This window comes from Pelobates fuscus, chromosome 13, assembly GCF_036172605.1.
Source record: "Pelobates fuscus isolate aPelFus1 chromosome 13, aPelFus1.pri, whole genome shotgun sequence".
NCBI classification, from domain to species: Eukaryota; Metazoa; Chordata; class Amphibia; order Anura; family Pelobatidae; genus Pelobates; species Pelobates fuscus.
The window spans coordinates 104,475,607-104,496,607 of record NC_086329.1 but is presented as its reverse complement, the minus strand read 5'-3'; the positions used below and the strand labels follow the sequence as shown (position 1 = coordinate 104,496,607).

Here is a 21,001-nt window from a genome sequence, read left to right as displayed (position 1 = left end):
TGATCTAAATAGCAAATATGTCGATGGTATCAACATATTGAGTTATCCTGCATTGAGTTATCCTGTGATATACATTGCACAAAAAGTGGATCACTCGAAAAGGCCACCTCCCTCCCATTCTATAATACATTGGTTGTTATTATTGTAAAAACGATTGGTTGCTAAGAAAAATAAATGAAAGACTGCATGATTTCTTGATTCAAATTTGTAGACTTTTGGATTTTCGTTCATGTTTTTGCTCAACACTATATATATATATATGGCAGTACATTTAATACATTGGACAAAACCCTAACCGAAACGTGATTTGCTATAGCAGTTCATTGTTGGTTTCAGTACCTACAAGTGCTAACTCGTTAAAAATGTTATTTCAATAAAGGTTTTTCTTTTTTTTTAAATCCCCTGTAATGACAACTGCGACTAAGTAATGAAATATGTTACTATTGTAAAGCTTGTTGTTAAATGCTGGCGGAGAGGGTAGCGTGATATGTTAAGGTGGCTTCCATTGCAACAGGCCGTAAATGTGCAGATATTGCTAAACTGGTTGAGAATAAACAGTAATATGACTCGCTACAGTGATCAAGTAGTGCGTAACTTGGTATTACCTGCCTAAATTCAGACTGCTATCTTCCGAGTATCAATATATTATAAGGATTATATATTTTAATAATGTCCAAACTCTTGAGGGGCTAGCTGCACCTTAAGTGACTGTTCTTAAATGTATTTGCTCGTATTTTAGCTGCTGCGTCTACGTTCTTGATATATAACGCATTATATTCGTGCTTTGGGGTTTGTTTGTTTTTTTAAATTTCCTGAAAAGCCTCAGGAAGCCACGGGGTTAAAAAATCCCCCCTTAGAGAAGAGATCAGAGGCAGCCACTAGAGATTGGAGTACTATTTGACCTTCTAACCCTCACGTCCTTCCACCCCCTGCTGTTCTATTGAACTGACTAATTCCTCATCAGCCGGTCAGGAATAATATAAAGTACTCGGGGAGTGACTGGCTCTGTGTCCAAGCTTCAAGCCACTGCTTTTGAAGATCAAAAAGGGTCAACATCTCTTCAAAGTGTACAGAGCAGAGCTTTGAATGCATACTGGTTGGGTTGGAAGGGGTCAGCTAGACATAAGACTTGGACCCTCAGCTGATGATAGAACATGTTATCACTACAAATGTAGTTTACCGCGAATAAATCGAGAGTAGAACATGCAGGGCCCTCTGTTTAGTTTTAAGGGTTAGTCATTCAGCACCTGCAAGGAGATGTAATATCTCATAACACCACCATACAACTTTATCTACAGTCGTGTTAAGATGTTATGTGGTTCCTACAGTACTCTGTCATGTCACTATGGGTCACTATGTGCTAACGTCAGAGAGACTTTACATCTATTAGTGCATAATAGATTCATAGCATTCCATAGGAACTAGAGAACATTCTTTCGGTGGAAGGTCTGCTCTAGAGCCAAGTGTATGCGGTCAAAGAAAGCCCAGATTGTATCTTGCACAATACTAGAGTGAGCATTAAATAAATTACCCCAAGCCCAGCTCAAGAGAACTATAGGCTTATATCTGGCAGGTCGATCATTCTCAGATAGGAGGTATCTCGGGCCAGCTAACTCCCAGTTGGAAGCAAAGTTAAATTGGACTGGCAAATGGCGGATTTACATTTTGGGAACCATCTGGATTGAACTGAAGTTACTGTGTTTGGCAACTGGCTTCCAGATTTCCATGTGACGACCCTCTTCTCCAGGTTTGGAAAGAGGCTTTTAGCTCAAACTATTCCCATACATGGCACTGCAATCAAACTCGGAAGTCTTAACTATTTTCACTGGTGACATCTTTCTGCCCATGTTATGGAAAAGGACATCTCCAGGGCTTAATCCTGTTCCTCCTGCACCCAGTCATGGAGGTCTCCTGGCACGGCAATAAAAGCCCGCATCCATTATAGGGTGCTGCTGGGGGAAAAATATACAACATACAAAATACAGAATCCAGCGCACTCGCTTATTCACTAAACAATGATTTCAAATCTCACAGATTGTGATAGTTTTATTTAAAAACACCTAATCTAGGCAAAAAATAATGGGGGTTTAGTTACATTATATGATCATATGTTGCATAAGCCTGCCACAACGTCAATGTACCCCATTCTTGGCAGGTCCTAATAATTGTTTAGTGAATATGTGAATGCGCTGGATTGTGTGTGTGTATATATATATATCAAATTGGGAAGGGGCAATAATTGCTGACTTGTATATGTTCCTGGTAAATTTATATTTTAATGCTTAATTCGCCGCCTGATAAATCCTAGTCTTATCTGTTTTCTATATTTTGTTAAAGCGCCCATGGTTTTAAAAAATATATATATTTTCCTTTGGTTTATCAGCATTCAAGGTTGCTTTGGTTTTTACATCCTATTAATTAAAAAAAGACCAAAACAAATGCGTAAATTTGGTTTTATATCTATGGAGGATTTTTTTAAGGTTTGCAAATATGTATTTTTCCAAATTTCTTTAAAAAAAAACAAAAAAACATATAAACAAATAAATAATGAAATTGTATACATTTTTTTACGAAACGTTTTGATTTTGTAATTTTAACCGTGATGAGTTGTTTAACACTGGGAAGTTAAGCCAAACCTTGCACAACGAGGTAGCCAAAATGTCTACATCTCGTTTTTAGATGTAGAACTAGCAAAGCATCATGGGAGTTGCTATTCCTCAATAATTGGGGATCTAATTCTCTTTCTCTAAAATTTAATTATTTAGTTCCACTATAATAAGACAATTTTTTAATGAAATCATAACAGTCTTTGGGACTGACACCAGAGGAATTATATGTGACCCATTCTTCAACTGTAGAATTAGCATGGTGACCCACTGTGTCATAATTATGTATTGTGTAACAGTCAAAAAAAAATATTATCTCTCCAGTTTACGAGGATGGCAGGTTCAATATAAAAAAAAAAAACAGTTTATAATTTAGAGTTTCCTGGGGTGTGACAGATATGATGTGCCTTTTCTAGGCGATTGACACCCACTGAAAACCTTGAGGAACCAGTTTTAGGACCCGATCCAGAAGTTAAGAACCCCTGGCATGAACATGCATGCTGAGACCTGCATGAGTTGACAAGCATTTGTAAAATTTGGGACTGACGTCTGGGTCTGTCAAATAATGCTCTAGATATGGGTACAGACCACCTTCCTAGTCTTTTTTTTAAAATAACAGGAATGTCTTGCATTGAGTTGAAGGTGACATATCCTCTTTAGAAAGGACATTCTCACACTCAACTCATATGACAAGCTCACTATACACAATTAAAATCAAAGGAGACTTTGTGAGCAAGATTGAATATTAACTGTGAAACGCGTTGGCCGTAGCCTGGTAAACACTATAAATCTGATATTCCCCTGTGGAATATAAAGTTGTAACTCTGTCCAAGTGTGGCCTTCTGCGAAATATGACTGAGAGTTAATAAAATACATAATATCCACCCAGGCTGTGTTAAGGCCCCGTTAGGTATTGCCATTGCCTTATACAATAACTGATGGCATGCAGTAATGGCGAAGGAGTTAAATAAATAAAATCTTTGCCCAGGGAATTATTGGGGAGAGTGATCCCCCCTGCAAAGACTTATAATAGTCAGATGACATGTCAGATGACATTTCTGTGTAAAAGTACCAAAATATACCTGTTAGGGTAGACTATTTTTTTTACCTGTATTAATGCAGTGCGCTGTGTATTCTGTCAGCATTATATTAAATTAAAAACAATAAATTACGAACAAACATGAACAAGTCTGAATCCAGATTTAAAGAGGTATCGGACAGGTGTCTGAAAATGACAGGTGTCGGAGACAGGTAGCCATTCACTCGTACCTCCTGTAAGTCACTTCTTGATCACACTTCATGTATACGTGTTTACGAATCTGTGTCTGTAATGGAGAACTGGTGAAGGTGCGGCTTCTCTGCTCCTATCTTTGGTTGATAGCCTTACAGTCTACGAATCATGCTTTGGTACAAGCGATCGCTGAACCACCCTTAGAAGACAAAGATCCCGAAGATGAGGGGTGTCCGTGACCCTCTTCCATCCACTTGTCCAGACTTCTCCGGCGGGCGTTCATGAAGAAGTTGCTTACGGTGGAAAGTTCTAAGCCCAGTTGCTGGGCGATGGTGATCTGCAATTCCTTGGAGGGGCGCTGGTTTTCGTGAAAGATGGCATGTAGCGTACGGCGCTGGATATCGGTGAACACAAGCCGGTGCCGTTTAGGCACGTGATTTCTTTCGACTTTGCTTTGTTCTTGCTCTTTCCTTTTGCAGGCTGTAGACAAGTAAGAAAAGAAACATAATGACTTAATGAATTAATAAAAAATAAAAAGACTAACCATACCCAGAATCTTTTGCAGCAACTATTGTTGACCATGCCATTCAATCATTCAGGGTCAGCCTTAGGGACTTGTGACCTGTGCAATCACATAGAAAGCAGACAGAATGGGGGCACTGCCACCCTGCCAGCAATACACAGATTGTAGAGTTCAGAAAACTTCACAACCAACCTGCAAGCAGTTTGCACCCACCTACACCCCCTCCAGCCACCCACAGGATTTGTTATAGAATGTCCAAACAGTGAATAGTCAGGGCAGCAGTGTACCTTCCTTCTTAGCCTCGGTGCGCCACGTGCTGGCCAACAGTACAGTGAAACAAACAGGTGTTGGCATTATGTCATGTACCCACCTCGCCCACTCACAGTCTTGTCTCCAGCCGCACAGAGCACTATGGTGGAGAAGAAAGGCACAGCATCGCCCTAGGCATTCATCTCGCACCCACACTACCACAACTATGGCCAGAGAGAGCAAGAGGTAACTGGAGAGTGGGCTAACGAGAGATTACTAGGAGGGAGCAGAATGAAATAACTAATGAGGTGACATAGATGGACACCTAAGGTGTTCATAAAAATCCAACTGGTATACACGGCTGACTGACCATCATGGGAGTTGCACTCTACATTTAAATGGGAGCTTAGGAACACTGACAAACACACATGCAAGCTTTGCACACACACACACACACACACACACACGAACACAGGATACATCTGATATTGTACACGCAAACACAGGAACAGCCACATACATACACACATATAGACAATGTGAAAACACATTACACATGCACTGCACAGGAGCACTGACATACACCCACTGCCAGAACACACACAAGCTGTGATACTGTGATGACACTGTGCACACAATACACACTGTTATACAGAAAGACATCCACGTGCATTGGTACACACAGAAACCCTCACATGTAAACATATTGCAGAAACCATTAAAAAATTATTTTACTAAAAAGCCACTTTTTACATAAAATGGTCACTGTCACAGACACACAAATTGTTATGTCAGAAGTGACTTTTCATCTCTTTTCATGAAATCAGTAATGACGGGCAGGGTGGCGTCACTCCCAAATTTCGCAGTGGGCCTGTTTAAGGCCTAGGGCCAGCGCTGCAGTCAGTCCATATTTAACATGCTTAGTATCTGTGTTTGTCAGCATTGCATCAGGGCTCTCATTACCCACAGTTACAATGTTTTAACCTGACATCTAATATGGAGGAGTAACCTTCCTACAAGTAAACGCAAATAAGGAACCGACATAAATGACATTAGCTAGTCATGATTGATCCTGCAGGCTAAGGGCTCGTGGTGGACACCAGGTGATTGCCTACACTGCATCTGACGCGGTTAGATAGATTTATCAAACTAGTTATAACGCGTAGTGTTTTCTTTGCAATCAGTGTTAGTGTCTTAATAATGTTTGTTTTTGTTTTTTTAAAAATGGATCTTCGTAAAATCTCCTTTCCTCCAAGCCCTCCCTCTGAACCCACAGGAACCAATCAGCTGCCTTCAAAGAGGAGGTGTAATATATGGGGTGTTAAGATGGCTGCTCTCACTGGTAGTCTGATAATGTGGATTATTAATGCAAAAACTGGTTATTGGTTATACTGATTGGTACAAGGTAGAATTTGGAAAAGTGGCAACCAATCTTTAAAAAAAATAAATAAAAAAAAAGTACCTGTTTAAAGCACCTTTAACCACTTGTCAACATTGGTTCAGGCAAATCCCATGGTATGATTGTGGTCCTGGTAAGTGAATACAGTAATTGTGTTAATTCTAGAACAAGGGTAGTCAAACGTTAACACTCCAGATTTTGTGGACTACGTCTCACATAATTCCCTTGAAGCCATAACTCTGGCAAAGTGCAACGGGATATGTAGTCCCCAACACACAGAGTGCAGAATGTTGCCTATCCCTGTTCTAGAGAGTGGACTGAGGTATCTGTAAGCTGTGCCTATGAGAGACCACCTTAAACAGCGCTCACCCCAAAATAACACAAGCTGCCATAACTATTCAGGGACTGTCCTGCATTATTAGTCTGTACCACCTCCAACAAAAGGCTGTTTCATGCATCTACTATTCTTCTTATTTTTTTTTTAACAGGAAGATGTCCGCAGATTGTTTAGTAGCACATTGAAAGCATAGCCGTAAGTGAAGGGGTTAATGCCGCATACTAAACGACATGGAAATTACATTAATGACATGACTAGTTTAGACTCTATGGGGTTTTATCAGGGATATCTGGCCAACAGAAACCTGAATTTTTAAATCTGGAATGATAAACTCAGTTGGATATATTTCCCAGTGCAGCCGATCTCGCCTGAAATTTGTAAATCTGGGTTTAGTTCACCGTAGACCAATGTTTAGTGAATAAGCCCTACAATTTTATTTTTTTGTCGATTTCATATATTCTTTCAACAAGCATATATTGATGGGACAACATCGTCCTATAATAGTTGTGTATAGACCCCAATAAGTCAATGATGGACAAGGGCACGGCAGCAATTGCATTATATAACGAATATACCCCATTTTTTTCAACCTTTTGTCCCCATCTGGTGGAAATCCCATCCCTTCCCCCATCTCTTGTCTGGGACATTGCACACTGATAGAAAAATATTGATCTCATCTCAGCTGTGTGGCCTGCATACAGCTCTTCATATAACACACGTTAACCCACGACGGTCCAGGCCCAATACAGGAGAAAACTGGGATTTTTAAATCGCCGCCCAATGTTTAATTAGGATCGCAAATTGAATCTGTGTGTGCTGTTAAAAAAAAATGCAACATGTTATATGGGCTTATATTCCCATCAGAAGCTAAAGAGTTAATTGGTTATAAATCTAAATCTTATCAAAGCTAGCTAAATAATCTTATTCATTTTATAAAAGTGTACAAGGAGTGCTGAGTTTCTATTCACTGTATATTAGAATTCTATGTATTCCTGCCAGGTGTCCTGGATTTGTAGAGACAGTCCCTAGGTGGATCTTTATGTCTGCATTGTGACCCATGTTTGTCCTTGGCAAATTATGGTTAATAGGTTTCCTCATCACATTGACTTTATATCTGATTTTATTTATAGTACCCAGAATTTCAGTGTAATAGGGAATGCATAACATAGCATTTTATAGAGAGATCTAGTGACCTCACATCATAAGGTTATGTACTATAGAGTGAATTGTTGATAATTCAGCGTGAATTTCAAACATAAAGAATATTTCCAATTCACTAAATTTGGCCCCAAAAAAAAAAAATCAAATGAACTGTTCCTGTAAATATAGACTATACTAGCCCTCACTGTCAGACCAACTCGCTAACATTGGCACTGTACATGCCTTAACAAAGATACATTTCGTTCTCTATATAGATACTTCATATTTTTATCCCCCTCTTTTTTTATGTCGTTGTATAACCACCATTGGCAAAGTGGGCCTAGACTTCATAAAAAATAGAATAATTATATATAAAATCGATGATAGTGACAATACGCAGGATGGTTAGAGGACAGCGTGTAGGTAGTAAGAGTTTTTCTTTCTAAACCAAAGCCGTAATCCAGAGTGCCAATTAGGAATGAAATGATTAACGCATAATCTAACAATTAACGTTTTATTCCGCCGATGGAATGCGCTTAGAATTATCTATCCTGAAACCCAATCAACTGGCGTTTTACATCTCTTCATTTAAACAATAAACTTACGCACATTCTGGATTGACCGCTTGTAAGACCACTGAGATCTAATGTTGTCATCCAAACCCGTTCTCTAAAGCCTTTATACCAGCATGTACTGAGGATTGTCATTTCACCCTGAGAGACATTACGTGTTGATATACAGGCTCTTTATAGAATAGATTGTTAAAGTGGGATTATACCGTCATTGTTCCTTAGGGGTTAATTAGGGGGCCGGTAGTCGCAAATAGAGAAATCTAAGTTTTGGGGTAGGATGGATGAATACTGGGTCACACAAAGTTATTTACTAGCTGACTGCCACTGACATGCATACGACGACAGGCTGTGTTAGACAGTCCTGAATCGGGACAGATGTAGATAGAGAGCTGTGCTGACTGTGCGTGAGACTTGCAGGAGACATCTGGTGACAATTTTATTGGAATAGTGATTTGTAAGTAGTATAGGAGAATTAATGGACAGAGGACGGAGAATGAGAACATGATATCGCTGTACAGAGGCCCGTCAGTCCTCTTAACCAAAACTGTAAAAGAAAAAAAACTGTACAAAAACGGTGCAATATATAAACCAGAGACACCGCTAACTCCTAATACACAGACAAGAGAATCCAAGGATATATAATATCTAACCGACACTGTATCACAAAATGTGTAATATATAAAGCAGAGGCACTGCGAACTCCTAATACACAGACAAGAGGGATACACATTGTATATATGCAAAGATAAGCTGAGAGGTATATATGCAAAGATAAGCTGTTAACTCCGTGCTCTAGCCTGCAAAGGCCGTACAAAGTCTGGCAGGGTCAAGTGTTGGACTGTAGTGGCAGGAGAGCCCCATGTTTGTCAAACAATTTGAAAATGGTCCGACATAACAGGGCGCCCACCAACTGTACCATAACCACTACAATGTGCCGAAATGGACCCAATGAGCTATAATAATACAATAAGCTGTAATGAATACTATGAGCTGTAATGGATACAATAAGCTGTCATAATACAATGAGCTGTAATAATACAATAAGCTGTAATGGATACAATGAGCTGTAATAATAAAATAAGCTGTAATGGATACAATGAGCTGTAATAATACAATGAGCTGTTATGTTATATGCTTATTGTCCCTGATTTTGTCTAATGTTTGTGTTTATGTCTCTTCATGTCTCACACTGATAAATGTACGAATTTACTCCTGCAGTGGGTTTAAGAGGATGTCAACGAGTGAGTGGACATACAATACACCATATCACATGTATTGCAGGGGTAAGAATGTGTACAGAATGTATATTATTAGATCACTTTATAAAAGGACATGCAACAGTTATCAACAAAAGGCTTCCCAAAACATCCCTTCCTCTTAAAACCTAACTTTGGTAGCATCATCTGTTTTTCCTTTTTTTTGTGTGTGTATCTTAATGTTATTGGTTAATAGACTGGTCATTAGTGGTCCATACGACTGGTCATTAGTGGTCCATATGACTGGTCATTAGTGGTCCATACGACTGGTCATTAGTGGTCCATATGACTGGTCATTAGTGGCCCATATGACTGGTCATTAGTGGTCCATATGACTGGTCATTAGTGGTCCATATTCTGATAATTAGTGGTCCATACGACTGGTCATTAGTGGTCCATACGACTGGATTCCCTATTTATCAGTGACATTTAAGACCTGGACTGAAAATCATGAAGATTTAAATCAAATATCTACCCAATTAATGTTTACACATTTATAGAGCTATCTCTCATAAAAATGGGGATCTGCTAACCCTTCTGTAACGAACTAATAGGAAATGTTTGCGTTGGCCTTACAAATACAGTTACTGTATTGTTATCGTAATACGCCTTCCCATAATCCTTTCTGACACGCAGACTTCTGGATACATAGACCTCGATTTAGTAAGCTTTCCAAACTATTCAATACTGTTAGAAAAACCTTCTAAAGGGTTTATCTGGAGAAGTTACCATTAAAGTCTATGAATTTTATTTCTAGATAAGTCATTTGGAACGTTTTTCTAACAGTATTGCATCATTTGGACGGGCTATTAAATCGAGGACATAGTTTGTACACTGCTGGTGCAACCACAACCTTAAAACCTAGATCCTATGGTCATTGGAGCAAAAGATCTTCGTTGTCCTAAGGGCCAAAAAATAGGTGTATCTAGAAGAGAAAACTCATTGCTTGTACAGAGATTGGTGACATGTATGTGAGGCTAATCACCACCAACACCACTAGGATGAATATAGGGGGCTCGCCCAACAGTGGCAAAAAAACAAAGATGGGGTCTACCTTTCTACCAAAGTAATATTACCAATGACATGCAGTTTGGGATTCTACCTTAATCCAGGATAGTTATTGGTAGCAAAAAATCAACTAAGGAACTCTCCTTTTTCATATACTGAGCAAGAAGACTACTACAAAGGTGGGAGTTTATTTTTCATGATCAATAAATCTGCTGGATTAGGGTACCACATTGGGTGCAACCAGGCTTATTTTATCAACACTTACTCTACTCTGAGAAGAAGACCTTGCTATGGAGGCACAGATATCAGTGGCAATCAGAGTCTTTGGCCAAGTCTCGTGTGTTCCGAAGTATGAATTAACCTGATTCACAAGAGTGAAAATGAGACCCGTATGGCAACATCGAGCTTATAACTTTATCTCCCCACCTTACAAAATCCCCCTTTGTTATCCTTTGTATTTTAAAAAATTATTTTTATTAAATGTATTTATAGATACCACCCTTCGAACTGTACATACTGCGTAATTGAGGACGGTCGGACAATACTTCTTTCAACTAGAATTACAACGTCACCTCTTGTCATTGCTAAAAACATTTATGTCAACTACTTGTTGAAGGTCCCCGTTTTAGGATTGTAAAGCATTACGGAATATGTTGGCGCTATTTAAATAATAAAAATTAATTGGCCGTTTTACCTTTTCATGCCCTTCAAAGCTATACCGTAGCTAAATTAATAATTTGCAACCCAAATTGGAAGATATTGATGTTTTGATTGAGAATAAAAGTCATATTCGGGTGGAAAAATATCGCTCAAATCAACTATTCATTTTCCTCTTTTGCCATTTTCGGGCATTGGTAAAGGCTGTTTTAGTGATCTGAAATAATTTTTTTGATCATAAAAATGCTCTGAATCCCCTCTTGTCGTGTAATGCGCACGCACGATCTATTGTCACAGTTTGAGCATGCTCAGTTTTGTCCATTACAAAAACAACAGGTGCAGCCATGTAATGGAGAACGGAAAAAAATGCCGGGGTATTAATGCTGGTAAAAACACATGTGGGTGCCTGCAATTTTATAAATGCAGAGCCTTTATTATCCTACTTAGAGGCAGTATCGAATAAAATATATAAATCATGGCATAAAATGAGGCATGCAGGAATTTGTATGTTTATCAAGACAAAGGCGACTCGGATGAGAAGAAAAAAAATCTATACTTATTCCCGTCTAATAAATCTTGCACTCATTTCTCTTCTTCCGCCTTCCTGTTTGTTTATATCACGTGAATCGTTAAGGTAGATAAGATGTATTAAATATAAATAAATATAATGCAAACGATTCTCTTGGAGGGGGGGGGGGGGGTCGTGAGAGGGGCTAATTTCTGTAAAATAAAAAATCAATAAAATGCTAACAGAAAGCCCCCCCAGGGAATCAGGCGCAGAGAATTGTGGGTAGTTTATGAGTGGATTGTGTGTGTGTGTGTGTGCGTGAATGGCGCTGACTCGGCGGTAGAAATCAATGATTTTTGCTGTAACCCTTATATTGCCAGCTCAGTCCATAGGTAATAGTGTGAGCCCCAATCTAAAAATGTTTGTTATCCATACAGAATGCCGCCCCGAATAATTAAAGGTATTGTGCACAATCGCTCAGTTTGGCAACGTTTTTTTTTTTTTATGTACCCCCCACTCCCAGTTTTCTAAACGTCCCTTTGGAATTTTAATGTTAAATAAATAAGAGTACGGAATGCTGTCTTCAGCACGTATTATAGGAATGTAAATATACAATGAGCCAGCGATAAGTAATAGCTACTGTCCAATCTTGATATGCAAACAAAAATGATCTTAAAAGCTTCATAATGATTTGACGGTCGTTAATTAAAAGACATCAATCACTCTCTGTACATGAGGCATTCCAACTGCATTTATGTGAGCAGGCTGTCTGAACCTGTATGAAAGTCCAGTGTCTGGTGTTTGTAATATATATATCTGGACCTTGAGAAAGACCCGAACCGGTCGAAACGTCGTTTTTTTTTTAATGTAAATACCTATTGGAATAAATCCTCTTTTTTTCACTTTACAAGCCCTGAGAGTGCATCTCTTTATTTTGTTTATATATCCTTTCAACGTGGGATTGCACCCAGGTAGAAAATGTATTGTTATCTGGAAAGGGTGAGTGCCAAGATATCCACTTTTTTGTATATATATCTGTATATATATATATATATATATATATATATATATAAAACACAGACTCGCACAATATGGCAGGGATAAAAAGGGATGAAAAGTCTTATATGCAAAGTGTGCGTATCGATATACACAAAACTAAATGTAGCATTTATTAAACTCCATTCTCATTTCTCATTTTATGTGCTGTTTGTCCTGTTAAGTGAATTGTTAACATATAAAGAATGTAAAAAAATAAATTAAAAAAATATAAAAAATAAAATATAATAATAAAAAAAAAAAAATATATATATATATATATATATATATATATATATTACCAAAAATACTATCAAATATATTTACCAACAATTCCTAATTCCATTAGAAATGGAAAAGCATGAGGCTCATTGTAGCGTTATTCTTTGCCAATTATTTTCCAGATCTAAGGAATCATTATTCTATTCATATAGTGTAATAATCTTTATTATGAAGGGTGCGTTCTATATCACGCTTAACTCTTTGTTAAACAGCGCTCAGTTTGTGCATAGATAAAACAAATTGCACAAACGACTCCCCCTGCCCCATCCGTTTATATATTTTAACAAATGGTAGGGAAAATGTATAATTGTATAAAATAGTTGTTTTGATATATTTAATAATTGAAGCTGTCATGGCTTTAAGAATGACAAGACAGGAATATTCGTGTAACAATTATCTCTAATATTTTATCAAATTCTTGTCAACTTTGACGCTTTGGCTTTTGTAAGAATCGCCTTTCAGAGAATTATGGGAAATTTACTCCTCCTGCAGTTTAAGGGCCAGCGATGGGCACCGTTATTATAAAGTATTAATAATTCATTCACATGTACATATAGTATCACAAGTAATTTAATACACATTTATTGTGGTATTTTTTTTTTACAATCAATAGAATTTTAATTATTAACATATCACGTGCTTGCTCTGTTTTCTCATTTAACAGTCCCTGACAATCAATCCATTGTTCCTCAATTTCATAAATATATAATCTGTTATTTTATTTTTTGTACATAACCTGCATTGATTATTTTTTACAGATACGTTATATTTAGTTTCTAGCAGTAGAAGAAACATTAAATGTTACATGACTCTCTCTCTCTCTTTTTTAATTTTTTTTTTTTTTTTTTACGCCCATGACATTTACTTAAGTCCACTGAATATTTGGTAATTCCAAACTACTACACATTACGCTAAAAACTTGGAACCAAAAATGTCTTCAGGAGAGATGACTAGAGCCCACCAAATAGTCCATTCCTTTCTACCTTAGTTGTTTTCAAAACTTGATAGAACAACTCGTCCACTTCTCCCATTAACCCATTAAGTGCATGGGCTGAGGAAAATAATAGATCTCTTATGTTTAGGGCTCCCGTGTATGTATAATAATTACTTTTATATTTTTATATTTATTTTGTTCATTTTAATTAATTTCTGTATGGGATTCTACCAGCTCTTCTGGGCGTCCCTTGAAGTTCTCTTGATCTTTAAACTCAGTTTGGAGAAATGACCCCTTTCTTGTCTTACGTTCTCCAGCTTGGATTGCTTAGATCACCTTCACTGTTTTTTTTTAAATTGTGTTCTTTTTTAAAAAAAAAAAAAAGGTATTTTTCACAGTCCTCCGTTTACCACACTTTTTCAAAAATTATTAGATTGACGGTATAATTTATAACATTTCCCAAGTTGTTATTTCTTAAAATAGTTTTGAGACATTGCCAGGGTATTTGAGATATTTCGACCCATAATCTGGGGAATATACAGATATTTTAATGTACGTGTGTCTGATCTAAGCAGCAGAATAGGTTTAGGTGTAAACGCCGTTTAGGAGATATCATAGCTTTGTTATACTTTTTTCGTGGTGTTTTACAATCCAACATAACTTTTACTGCAAAAAATATTCTCTTCATTTTTGATAAAAATCTCCCCCCAAATTTTAAAACTGTACAAAATCTTACAGTGATTAGAAATTGCTGAACATATTTGCTTAACTACCGTGAAATTTGCCGAAACTTTATAAACATATCGAAAAGTTCCCCAGCCGCTACATAGTATTGTCATTCGTATATTAGGAATTAAATATCTATCTAATAACCTGCACAAAGTTTGGGTTACCATAAAAAAAAAAATTAAAAAAAAATGTGTAGCTAGTTCACAGACACATATAGATGAAATAATTAACTTTTACTGAAATATTTTAGATAGATCGGTGTAGGCTAAGACTGATAAATACAATATTTTTAAGTATATTTACAGAAATTATAGTAAATGTATAAAAAAAATACTTTTTGAAAAAAAATCCAAGTTTACCCCAAAATGGACTCTCCAATATTTACAACTAGCTGGCCTCAGGTAAAATAAAAATACGTCAATACTATTCTTCAAACAAACGCATTTTCAAACTACGACACACGATGAGAATAGACTTATAAAATCAAATACTTCTTATATATCGAGTAGCCAGGATTTAGATGAATTGATATTCATATATATATATATTGTATATGAAACTTACAAATAAAAAAGGTGGTGATTTATGAATTTATCTGTATGAAATATTTGAATTTTAACAAAACAAAAGACCAATTTGACTACCTGTAGACAGTGTGCTTTGTGATGTCTAGAGGAGACTGTAATTATATCGAAGCACAGTTACAAAAAATATTCACTCAATATGGACACCAATTCTCTTGAATTGCCCTCCTACTGTGAGGAAGATACAGGGGAAAAAAAATTTGAATACATGTTTTTTCTTTCACAAATCCACACAATAGAGGACTGGACATCCTTATTTCATTTTCTTTTTAATTTTATTGAGTAAAATAAACAATTTTTACTAAATACTATTTTCAAATGAAACCGAATGGCACTATAGGGGATTTTCCTATATGTTAAAAAATATTTTTTTAAATTATTTTTCTTAACAATATATAATTATAAAGTGTATACAAATTCATAAAGCGCAATTGATGTGAAATATAATTGATCTATTATTCTTAAAATAGTTTCAAGGCACATATAGAACATGCCATTTGAGACGAAAGACAGTCAGACTATATAGGCCACGAAAGGTCCCATTCTGCATGCAAGCCTTCTGCTAAAATCTGTGATGTTTTGCATTATATAGAAAATATTATGTATATTATTACTTTTATGCTGTTAACATATTTGAACTGAAATGTCTGTTAAAATGTAACGTAGTTTTGTAAAATGTCCAGGTTTGTTTTTCTAGTAAAAAGGTTAACAGCTAGATAATCAATATAAAAATGATTTATTGATTGAAATATTTCTTTACCTCTATCAATACAGATGCTAATACCTTATTGTCAAAATCAAACCGAAAATATATCTGTTCTGTGACTGTAGAGATTGACCCTTTGTCACTGACAATATAATGTATTTTCCTGTGTAAATACTAGGAGAAATATGACAGATACTCAAATAAAAGAAGGGGATTTGCGAATTAAAAAAACATAATGGTGGGTGAGGGAGAAGTGTGTAATTTTAACAATCTTTAAATTCTCGTTAACATAAATTAATAGTTTTTTTTAGATGCAATGCAAAGTTACCCATCTCCCTGCCCAGATTAAGTAGAATAATAGACATATGTTTTGAATTTTTTTTATTAATTGCAATTTTTATTACTGTGCCTGTGTATGTGTAACTAGTACATATCATGTGTATTACACACTACGTGTATATGGATATAGTGATGATTTAGAAAATGTTTTATAAGTCATCTTTTCATATATCAGTATATTAGTTCTCAATCTTAGAAAACGACCAAAAACAATACAGGGAATTTTTGGAAAACGGAGAAGACCAATGACTTCCAATCCTAGTCTTTTTTTTTTTAATATATTTTATTGCGTAGATTTGTGTTTTTTCTTCTTCCTTCATACAGAAGCTTTCTATCTCTCTAACACGTCTCTTGGAAGTAGACATGTGGCCGCCATCTTGTAGTGTTTCCTCTAATGCTTGTTGTGTGATATTTTTGATGATTTTTCATGGTGAATGTTCCCCCTGCTTTTCACTTCATCATACACTATCCCAATGCTTATATCTGTGGATAAGGGCCTATGTGACAATTTGTGCAAGTCTTATTTCTTACTTGGAGGCCTACAAAGATATCCTGACTGTATCATCCTTATCGTTGCCACAAATGAACAATTAATATAGGGTCTTCTAATATTTTGAGGTACCTAAAACCCTTAAAAAAATTTACCCCCCTTATTTATTTCCTGTATTGTCCGAGGTCCTGGTAACCAGCATGCTTTGTAAAAAGTATCTTACCTTCTAACCTTAAAGCTGCCATTCTTTGGAACTCTGGTTCCTGAAGCCACCGCCACATTCTCTTGAAGGTCTCTCTCCCGGACTTGAGCTTGCTCCAGGGCTTGGGATTCCTCAGAAGGTCTGAGAGAGTGCCTTGTGACCTACACAAAACTCTCTCTGCAAAGATTGCCTGTGGAATACTGTATCTTTTCAGTTCAGCTATGATTCTTTGGGCTACATCTTTGGTATTAATTTCCTCCAACTGACTTGAAAGGGCCGTGCTTTGAGTTGGCATTTGGGGGTTTTGCCTACAGTTTAACTCGGCTCTGTGATGGGCATAAGGATGTTGGTGCATGGAGTTTGGTGACCCCACACCTGAATTTGGAGGTGGAGATAACTCTCTGGAAAAGTGCTGATCGATTCTGCTAAACATGGAGTGGTGGCCTTCAAAGCCATTGCCCGTGACCATCTTTTCATTACCCAAGTGTCCCGAGTGATGGCCATAACTATGCATGCTTGTAAGGTTTGGGCTAGGTATGGATGTTAGACTCTGACCCATGGATATATCTTTGGGATAGTGGCTATAAAAATTGCCTGGAGGACCCAGGCCTCTATCTTCTCTCATGAGTGTAAAACTCCCAATCACGTTACCAACTGGGACACACTGGTGGTGCTGGTGGTGATGAAACTTTTCATGGAGGGGCTGAAGCGGGGTCAACGTCGTATAGCTATTTGCGGATGCTGGTGGGGAATCACCCCCAAATCCAAGTCCAGGGTGGAGGGAGGTAGTGAGGTGGTGGTCTGAGCGATGGAAGTCACTGCCATCTAAAACGGAGGTCATGCTGGACACCAACGATGATCGAGGGACAGGTGGATGCAAGCTCCTACTTTGATTGTGCATTAGCACTTGGTCAGAGCTGGACATGTCTTCACTGTTTTCCAAACCCAACTGGACATTCATGGCTTCAGGCTACAGCATCCGCATCTTTATCTAGTCTTGCGGTCATTAATCTTCACTCTAAATTGACTGGAAAGAACCACAGCTTAGTGTTTGAGTAAATCACTTTTCGTTTAAATAAGATGATGTATCTGGCCTCTGGTTATCGAGGGCTTTTTGTCTCTACAAGATCCAGCACAATCCCTGGTTATCTCCTGAACAGAGAACCCAAACCTCTCATTCCGAGATCCTTGTCAGTCACTATGATTATTGTCTGGGCATTCAAAAAAAAAAAAAAAAAAAAAAAAAGACAAAAAAATGTCCCTAATCATTAACCCTTTTAACACCCACAATAAAAGCAAGAATTGCAGCAAACAGAAATGTTATTAGGAGGAGATGGATCCTTACCTCTGTGAGGTGCAGGCACAATGCAGGCTAGTTTGGGATATTCTTTACAGATTCCACATCCAGGCTCTCTTCATTAGATGTCTTCAGTCCCACATTCCTGGCTCCCAGGTCCCTTTAATCCAAGCTGATAGTTGGGTTGTTTTTTGGCTTCCTGGCTGGGGGTATGCTCAGTCCTAGTTTGGTGTTTGCAGAGCAGTCAGCGATGAGACCTCTCTCTCCAATAACAGTCCTATTGTGATACTGTATCTCAGAGATCACTGCCCTGCTCTGCTCCTGTTCCCTGCCCACAGCTAAGTCTCATCGATTTTAGTTGCAAACACTCCAGTTTCCTGCTACCACACGTCACCAGCCTAAAATCTGACAGATGTGCAATCAAACACCGACCCAGGCTTAACTCTCTCATTGCTGGACCCTAAAAGCAGCTCAGCGATCCAGCCAGACCCCTTCTGATAGATCTGCCGTATCCTGAGAATTTCAGCACCACATGTGGGTAGACAGCAACACACACACACACACACACACACACACCAAGACATACATAGCAAGACACACAGCAACACACACACACAAGACATACATAGCAAAACACACAGCAACACACACACAAGTCATACATAGCAACACACACAGCAACACATACATAGCAAGACACACACACACCACAACACATACAGCAACACACACAGCAACACATACAGCAACACACACACAGCAACACATACATAGCAACACACACACACACACACACACACACAAGACATACATAGCAACATACACAGCAACAAACACACAGCAACACACACACACACACACACACACACACACCAACAACACATACAGCAACACATACAGCAACACACACAACAAGACATACATAGCAACACACACAGTAACACATACAGCAACACATACATAGCAACACACATAGCAACACACACACATACACACACACACACAACAACACATGCATAGCAACACACACAGCAACACACACACACAACAACACATACAGCAACACATACAGCAACACATACAACAAGACATACATAGCAACACACACAGTAACACATACAGCAACACATACATAGCAACACACATAGCAACACACACACACACACACACAACAACAACACATGCATAGCAACACACACAGCAACACATACAGCAACACACACACACACAACAACAACACATATACAGCAACACACACAGCAACACATACAGCAACATATACAGCAACAAACAGTACCACACACACAGCAACACATACATAGCAACAAACAGTTACACATATATAAAAACACAGTACCACACACGCAGCAACACACACCCACACAGATACACACACAGCAACACACAGATACACACCCTGAAATCACATCAACATATAGTGACACACAAAGCAACTTAACCCCTTAAGGACCAAACTTCTGGAATAAAAGGGAATCATGACATGTCACACATGTCATGTGTCTTAAGGGGCTAAACAGTCACATACACAGCAACATGTACATAGCCACACAGTATCACACACAGCAACACATACATAGCAACAAACAGCAACACATACATAACAACACACACAGCAACACGCACCCACACAGATACACACACTGATACACCCACTGCAAATCACAACACACAGTGACACACACATCCACTCACATAGCAACACACACAACACATACACAGCAACACACACACACAACAACGCACACAGCAACTCACACAGCAAATCACAGCAACATACTCTTCATACACACACAATAAACACACATAAATAGCAACACACACATCATACACACAGATATATAAACACATTATATAGATATATGCAAAAAAACTTAGTATTAGTAAATGTTAATGCATTAGGGGTTTACTCATTAAACAGTGCTTTGTAGTAAATGGAACAATGAACTGTACAATGTAAACTAAATCAGCTGATTGGGGAAGCTCTCTACTTAAGCTAGCAACCAACCAATGCATATATTTGTGAAAAACTCTGAACTAGTACAGAATGTAGTTACATTGTTATGTTAGCTACAAACATATGTAGCAGAAATCCAGGGGATATATACTTGTACTGCTCAGATATAGCGCCCAGACATAGTATATATATATATATATATATATATATATATATATATATATATATACTGCTCAGATATAGCGCCCAGACATGGTATATATATATATAATGCTCAGATATAGCGCCCAGACATGGTATATATATATACTGCTCAGATATAGCGCCCAGACATGGTATATATATATATATATATATATATATATTTATATATACTGCTCAGATATAGCGCCCAGACATAGTATATATATATATATATATATATATATATATATTGCTTAGATATAGTGCCCAGACATGGTATATATATATACTGCTCAGATATAGCGCCCAGACTTTGTATATATATATATATATACTGCTCAGATATAGTGCCCAGACATGGTATATATATATATATATATATATATATATACTGCTCAGATATAGTGCCCAGACATGGTATATATATATATATATATATATATATATATATATATATATACTGCTCAGATATAGCGCCCAGACTTTGTATATATATATATATATATATATATATATATATATACTGCTCAGATATAGTGCCCAGACATATATATATATATATATATATATATATACTGCTCAGATATAGTGCCCAGACATGGTATATATATATATATATATATATACTGCTCAGATATAGCGCCCAGACATGGTAAATATATATATATGTCTGTTTATGTTTCGGGTTACCACGGCAACGGGTGGTGACGCGAGCACGCCACTTCCGGTTTGACGTGCTCGCACATGCGCACAGGATCG

General features: G+C 37.4%; 1 protein-coding gene across 1 annotated transcript; it reads right to left on the bottom strand.

Moving 5' to 3' along the window:
- Positions 1–3,774: 3,774 nt before the first annotated feature.
- LOC134582821 (hepatocyte nuclear factor 6-like) lies at positions 3,775–18,217 on the bottom strand. Its single transcript, XM_063439489.1, has 3 exons — positions 18,133–18,217; positions 16,809–17,814; positions 3,775–4,317 (listed from the first exon to the last, which is right to left on the bottom strand). The coding sequence occupies exons 2-3, from the start codon at positions 17,746–17,748 to the stop codon at positions 4,004–4,006; spliced, it is 1,254 nt and encodes a 417-aa protein (XP_063295559.1). The 5' UTR covers positions 17,749–17,814; positions 18,133–18,217; the 3' UTR covers positions 3,775–4,003.
- Positions 18,218–21,001: the final 2,784 nt, after the last annotated feature.

Excerpts from the sequence above, each read along its gene's own strand:
- LOC134582821 (XM_063439489.1), bottom strand. The coding sequence starts at position 17,748 with ATGAATGTCCAGTTGGGTTTGGAAAACAGTGAAGACATGTCCAGCTCT. Across the intron at positions 4,318-16,808 it reads GGCAGCTTTAAGGTTAGAAG|CCTGCAAAAGGAAAGAGCAA; the intron begins GTAAGATACTTT and ends ACTTGTCTACAG.